This window comes from Penaeus japonicus, unplaced genomic scaffold (assembly GCF_977035675.1).
Source record: "Penaeus japonicus unplaced genomic scaffold, GWHDUDI00000001_assembly GWHDUDI00000020, whole genome shotgun sequence".
NCBI classification, from domain to species: domain Eukaryota; kingdom Metazoa; phylum Arthropoda; class Malacostraca; order Decapoda; family Penaeidae; genus Penaeus; species Penaeus japonicus.
In genome coordinates, this window is record NW_028234422.1 from 24,283,366 (window position 1) to 24,290,865 (window position 7,500).

The 7,500-nt window shown below is 37.1% G+C and overlaps 1 protein-coding gene across 6 annotated transcripts in view; it reads left to right on the forward strand.

Moving 5' to 3' along the window:
• Nucleotides 1–565: 565 nt before the first annotated feature.
• The window catches only part of LOC122251803 (di-N-acetylchitobiase), a 7,856-nt gene continuing 921 nt past the window's right edge, over nucleotides 566–7,500 (forward strand). The window contains exons 1-9 of one of the 6 annotated variants that reach the window (XM_086548157.1): nucleotides 619–703; nucleotides 956–980; nucleotides 1,143–1,401; nucleotides 2,338–2,482; nucleotides 2,745–2,953; nucleotides 3,411–3,553; nucleotides 3,835–3,964; nucleotides 4,233–4,394; nucleotides 4,600–5,050. In XM_086548157.1, the coding sequence (XP_086404283.1) occupies nucleotides 1,159–1,401; nucleotides 2,338–2,482; nucleotides 2,745–2,953; nucleotides 3,411–3,553; nucleotides 3,835–3,964; nucleotides 4,233–4,394; nucleotides 4,600–4,791 (1,224 nt within the window). In that variant the 5' untranslated portion in view covers nucleotides 619–703; nucleotides 956–980; nucleotides 1,143–1,158 and the 3' untranslated portion in view covers nucleotides 4,792–5,050. The other 5 variants (XM_086548155.1, XM_086548158.1, XM_086548153.1 and 2 more) reach the window with 5 other exon arrangements.

The following is a 7,500-nucleotide window of genomic DNA, read 5'->3' on the forward strand; positions in this document are numbered from 1 at the left end:
ACCTCTCTTTCATTCCATCCCTCTCTTTCACTCCCTCCCTCTCACCCCCCCCCCTCTCTCTCTCTCTCTCTCTCTCTCTCTCTCTCTCTCTCTCTCTCTCTCTCTCTCTCTCTCTCTCTCTCTCTCTCTCACTCACTCTCGCTCCCCCTCCCCCTCCCCTCCCCTTCTTCCTCTTCCTTTCCCTCTACCTCTCCTTCTCCCTCTCCTTCTCCCTCTTCCTCTCCCTCTCTCTCTCCCTCTCCCTCTCCCTCTCCCTCTCCCTCTCCCTCTCCCTCTCCCTCTCCCTCTCCCTCTCCCTCTCCCTCTCCCTCTCCCTCCCTCAACCTCTCCCTCTTCGAAATCTTGCATTAACAATATACAATCAACCCCCATTGTCCATGTTTTCTTATCTGTTTGTCATTTCGACTCGACATCCATCAGCTGTTCAACCGCGTTAATCCCCATCTGAAATCAACCGTTGGCAAACCCCCGTGTTCGACCGCGTTAATACCCATCCGAAATCAACCGCTGGCAACCCCCGTGTCCGACCGCGTTAATACCCATCCGAAATCAACCGCTGGCAACTCGCATGTAAACAAACCGCGGCCGCGTTTGTTGACGTCGCTCGGCAGCCGCTGATCGGGAGGCGTTGAGAGATTAGAGATAAGGAAGCGCAGGAGAAAAAGGAATTAGTGGGTTGAACTTCATCTCTGATGGTGGAAAGGTTTGTGCTGTCCGTGTGGTTGTGATTATATACGTGTTGTTGTTTTGATGGTGATTGGTGATGGGTTTTAGTAAATTAGAAATGTTTTCACGTTTTGTGTTTGGGTCATCGTGACTTTCATGAATCTTTCATTGCCGAAAACTTATTTGTTTGTTGCATATCAACATGTGTAACATAAGTTTAAGTTGGTGGCTTAATCTTGTAACTTAAAAAGGTTTATATTAAAAGTATTTTGTTTTTTTTATTTTATAGGTATTTATAATGTTGCGTTATTCAGGTAAATGTGGTATTCTACATCACATTTCACTCTAGAAACCATAAGTAATGAGTTAGTACATGTGTGCTGGTAAGAATATGTACCATTTCTTTGAAATTCAGATATTTAGGTGATTGTGATTATATAGATGAGTTCTTTATTTGATACACTTTTATTTTCCAGTTTTCAGAAAACTAGAATGGACTGTGTTGTGAAAATTCTTTGTGCCATAATATTGGCCACACTTACAGACATAAGCTTGGGGTCTTTAATCAGCCAGAAGCATTTTATTCCAAGTCCAGCATTGCATCCATCACCAAAGAGCAACCAGACTTGTCCATGTAACCAAGACCAGCTGTGCCTTCCCCTTGCCCAAGCCAAGGAGAAATATCCGTCTGCCCCTCATGTTCAGGAATACATCAAGAAATCCTCAAAGAAAGAGGTGGGAATTTATCAGTTTTATTTAAAATTATGGTGTAAGTTTCAAAGACACCCCTGGGTCTGCCGCTCGATAAGTTCCGATCAGCCTGGCCTCCATACCTATTGGTTCTCCAACAAGAGCAAACAAAACTCCACCTCATATATTCTGGCAAGATAGAGCTGTCAATCTCCCTGTCAGTTTATCTTCTAAAGGAACCAGTCAAGCTCCATCTTGTCAGAATATACTCCATTAGGTTGCTGTCTCTTGCTGGAGTACACATGGCACAGGTGCCAGTGAGTGCTTGGCATCATCATGTTGAACTAAATATTGTAAGCCTTCCATCACAGAGCCCATTAAGTGTCAAGTTGATTTGGATAGATTGCAGTCTGTACAATTATGAGAAAAAATTAGTGTTGAAAGACTTTATGGGTGTCTTCTTAACATTGAAGTAAAAATTTGGGTTTTAGTTTTTAGGTCATTGTACATTTGATTTATCTAATACAAGAGTATGATAATTACTAACAAATATAATTTTTTGTGTCATTAATTTTAGTCAATTTTTATTTCCGAATTGGATTTCCTTTGAGTTTTTGAAGCATGCACACACACACACACACACACACACACACACACACACACACACACACACACACACACACACACACACACACACACACACACACACACACACACACACACACACACACACACACACACACACACACACACACACACACACACACACACACACACACACACACATATACACACTTTCATATGTATACATACACTCTCATATGTATTTACATAGATACAGTGTACACCCACTACTTACTCATACATATGCTCACATATAATGATTCATTCATAATGACAAAAGCACAACATGACTGTTGCTTTTTAACTCTACATACTGATATACAGCTGTAGAAATAACTTTATTATTTTATTATGCAGGTATTTGCCTTTGTTCTTAAGTGTGATGCTTCAGTATGGAGCAAGTTTGACTGGACCAAATTAACAACAATTGCTATAGCTGGGTTTTATGATCCGCATCTGGTGTGCTTTGCTCATCAGCATGGAGTGAAAGTTGTCAAACTAGGTGAGACAGTGAGCCCTAACCCTTTGGTACCTATGATATCTTAGGATATTTATTTACTGAAGATATTTAATGTTGATATCAAGGAATAGCTGCATAACAAATGGTTTGATGTGATTTTCTGACAAATTAAATGAATGTTGCACATTCTAAATGCATATTTTTTTGAAGTTCAGTTAAATATTTAAAGAAATAGAAATTAATAAGTCACAAGCAAATTCAGACGCACCATAAAGGATATCTTTTATGTCTTTTAATATTGCAGGCAATTTTCCAACAAGTAACCTGCCCAATGCCACTGCTCGTGCCAACTGGGTGAACTTGCAAGCCAGTGACACTGCCCTCAAATTCTTGGATGGAATAAACATTGATTATGAAGATGCCATTGAACCAAACACTCCAGAGCAAAAAGGGCTGACAAGCCTCGTCCGAGAGACCACAAGTGTTTTTCACTCCGTCTTACCTGGATCACAGGTACAACATCATGAGTTTCTGTTTGAATCCTCATTCACAAAAATACAAGAAAGAACTTTTATTTATTTTTTGAATTGTTTAAGATAAAGTAGGTATTAAAACAAACTTTGTCCAATACTTCCAATGATATTATCCAGAAGATATATATTTGATAAATAAGATCGTCTGTGTCATTGAATTATTTAAAATTTTATTCAGATATAAGAATATGATGAATAGAACAAAGCATTGTGTGTACCCATGAGAAAAACTGAATAATGAAAACTATAGTGTATTGTTTAAAAAAAAATTCTTCAGCCAAATCCTACATACTTTTTCCTTTTATGTAAAATGTTCTTTTCATTTCCTTTGTAAACAGTTTGTTGTGGTATATGATTGGTATAAAATCAAATTGCATAATATTTTAGGAAGGTTTTATCACAAGAGAACCATTTTACAGATGTCATATATGTTGCAGGTATCTTTTGATGTTGCATGGTCAGCAGATGGCATAGATGGACGATTCTATGAGTATAAAGCCATTGCTAATTACAGCGATTTGATATTCATTATGGCTTATGATGAACAGAGTCAGATTTTAGAAGGCCCTTGTACTGCCAGGTAAGATATCCATGACTCATAATTATAATGAACATAAAGACTAAGCCAATATTATGCTAGGGAATGTTTTAGAACTCCCTTGAGCAATAAGATATAGTTTAATATATTGAATAAACATATATAAAAAGTTTTCATGATTATAAGGGATATTTGATTGAATTTACACTGAACCGTTCCTACCAGTTCACATATACCCCTATTTTACAAGTGTTTTCCCCAAGAATATAATGTTTACAAGTAATGATTTAAAATAATAATATGGTTTGTTTGTTTTCCTTTAGACCAAATTCAGGGATCTACAAGACAGCACAAGGAATAGAGTCATACTTAAATTTGGGCATTCCTCCTCAGAAGATGATCTTGGGTGTTCCCTGGTATGGGTACAACTACCCATGTCTTAACTTGGACAAGGTAGGCAGGTGATGGAAGATATGTTATCAGTATTGTGAATTTTTGAGTCATATATATATGTGTGTGTGTGTGTGTGTATGTGTGTTTGCATGTGTGTGCGTTTGTGTGCGTGTTTGTGCGTATGTGTGTGTGTGCGTGCATGTGTGTGTGTGTGTCTCTTTGTGTATGTGCAAGCTAGTATTTATTTATATATATTCTCTCTCTCGCTCACTTACTTACTTACTTACTTACTTACTTACTCACTCACTTACTCACTTACTCACTTCAGAATGGTACATGTTTCATCAAAGAGGTCCCATTCCGAGGAGTAAATTGCAGTGACGCAGCTGGGAAGGAATATCCCTACAGCTACATGATCTCCACCCGGGAGACAAACCATGCACAGTATCACTGGGACAAGAACTCTCTCACTCCTTGGTTCAACATCAAGGTAAATGACGTATTATTCGTTGTGAGAAGGAACTTTACAGTATTTAGAGAATTCCATATTTTTAAAAGTAACATATCATGGTAGTTCAAAGAAATTTAGCTTATGGTATTTAACTAACAGCATGCTTTGTGAAAGTATTTAAAAACTTACCTCATAAGGGTGTGCGTCTATAGGCCATCTGGTGAAGGCTCGTTTTCTTCTGTAGGATAGCGGCACGGGTCAGATGCACCAAATGCGTTATGACGATGAGAGAAGCTTGGCTTATAAATATGCAATGGCATTGTCAAGGGGCCTCAGCATTGGAATTTTCACAGTCAATTACCTTGACTACTCTGCTTCAGCAAGTGCCACACAACACCGAGAAATTATGTGGGGACTCTTGCCACCATCTGTGTAGCCTAGGACACAAGTGGTATCTGTGATTCTTATCATCTTTAGGATCTGTTCAAATCTTTGTGGTGATAAATCTGTGCCCTGTGTACAACTCCCCACAAAGTGAAATGGTTTCTTTTAAGCTTCAGATGAAAATTCCAGTTCATACAAGGTATTTAAAGAAAGGCAGAATTACTTCATCAGAATCTTCATCATGTTTATAATAATTGTAATATAATTTACCACACTTTTCTATTGTCATTGAAATAAATTTGCTTTTCACATCCATTTGTTTCAGTGCTGCCCTAATCTTTACAAATAATATCAGGGATTACTGAAACTGTTTATACAAGTGAACTAGGAAAAAACACTAATCAATTGACAGAAAGTCATATCTCTACCTGTAATTGATTGACTTTTGCCTAAATCACTCAGATTTTATGGTTTTCTTGACCTTCACTTTATCAAAGAGACATTACTTATGTGGGTGAGTTTTATAGGTCTATCATAATCAGTTCTTTAGATTGTTGACGCTGTAATTTCACAGAAATACTTATGAAACATGCATGTATGTTGACCCAAATGAGATTTGTACTTCGAGTTTGTACTCATTCTTGCATGTAGTTTAACACAAATTGTTTTCCAATGACTCCTACATTCCTTTTTTCTTATATTATAACAATGCCATTGCTTTAAATGGTAGGAATTACATAATGACAAATTGCAACAAACATAAGATTTCATGGAAAGATATTTTAGTTTTGCTTGCTCACCTATTTATATCCAGAAAGTGATCAAAGGCAATAAGAGTCCTCAGTCTTACATACTAAGGCATATTAGATTGCATTTGTTGACTTGATGTTATATAGTACTAAGCTGCATGTGTAGATTGATAGATTTCAAAATATATCTTTTTGTTTTTCTTTCTTTCTGTGGACAGGAAGACCAACACAAAACCATTTTAAAGATCCTGAAGGAAATAATAGTGAAATGCCAGTGCCTAACATAGGATATATAATTGAACCAGCATCTTGATTCAGTGCTGGAGAAAAGAAGTTATACATGGTTATCATGGAAATCTTTCTGGATTACCATCCTCTACTTGACAAATTACATAAGAATTTTTATACTTCCCTTTTGCTGTCTAGTGGGTATTTGCATTACCAAGATCATTAGCTGCTACCCTTTGCATTCAACCATTGCAACATGACATGGTAAAGGGAAGAGATGGCCAATGGTCAATAACATTTTTTTCCTCCCTTCTTTCCTTTTGTTTTTGGATCTTTATGCATATTAACATATTCCATTCTCTGTCCATGTTCCCCTCCTTTGTCTTTGTTTTTCCTGTTTTATCTGTTCATTCACTCTCTTCTTCAGTTTCTCTTGATTTCTCTGTATATTCTTTTTGCTTACTCATTTTTAGCAATTTTCTTTTTTCTATTTCTTTTCCACATATATTCACTTAATCCAGTTATTTTCATTTTTCTCAATTCACAGACAAAATTAGCTCTACTACTTTCATTATATATTGTGTGTTTAGACGAAAAATACATCAGTAATCTTTTGTACAACATCACCCTTTAGTATAGACATAAAGATGAGATTGTATTAAACAAAAGATTGTCATGTCCTTTTGTTTGAAAGTAGAATTTGTCCAGGTAATGGTATTTGGCTGCTCTAAAGTTTGAATTATTATATTGTAGATAATAGATATAGATTTTAGTATGCCGAAAACAAAAAAATGGCCATATTAACCCATTGCGTACGGGTGTCATGACATACATGACGTAGGAGCTTTGGCCTGACTATGGGCGTCATGACGTATATGACGTTCGGAGATTTTGGATCACTGCTATTTTATTTTGCTATGAAAAAGGAATGAGTGTTGATGGCTACTACAGTCATAATTACTATAATTACCGTAATATCGTGCTAGCTTAACGTCCAAAACCTAGATGGCACCACTTTTTCCTAGCACCAGCAGGAGAGAGAGCCTTGAATGGCACCCATCCACGGTCTCTAGCAAGCACTGTCTCTATAGAGCGATGGCACACGATAAGTTGATGAACCCTTGCTCTAAAGTACCGCCGATGAAGGATGTGCAGGCAGAACGAGAAGAGGAAGGTGACTCAATTCATACCCAGTGTCTAAAATGTGCTCCTGTGCCAATATGGATGCCTTTCATTGTGGCACTCACAGTCACAAGCACAGGTTTCATTCCTCTTCCCTACCTCTTCTTGTTATCTTTATTGTAGGTGGTTTATGTTTCTTATTCGTTCATGACAGCACAAATATACAAAAAAATACAGTTGACTTTTGTCCTCCCATAAAACAGCAATACTTCTGTTACATTGAGTATGGAGAAAATAATGAGCTAATATGGATAATATACTACAATTTTAGTCAACTGCAGCACTGATAGAGCCTGTCATATGGCACATATAAGTCTCTAAACTCAATAAAACACACAAAAACCACTCTAGTTTTACAATGAATGACTGAAAGTGAGTGGGATGCTTCAAATTATGTTGCTTCAAGCGGTCTCTCTCTAAAATAAAACCTATCCTGGAGGCTGGGCAAGCAAATTTATCTCCGTCTGCAATGGGTTAATACAGTGTGCTTGAAAACCTTCATACATTTTTTTTCATTTTTCTTCATTGATAAAATTAGTAACATTCCAACTGCAGATAAAGTATGCAAGTAAAAGGAGTTATTTACTGTGAAATCTTTTTTA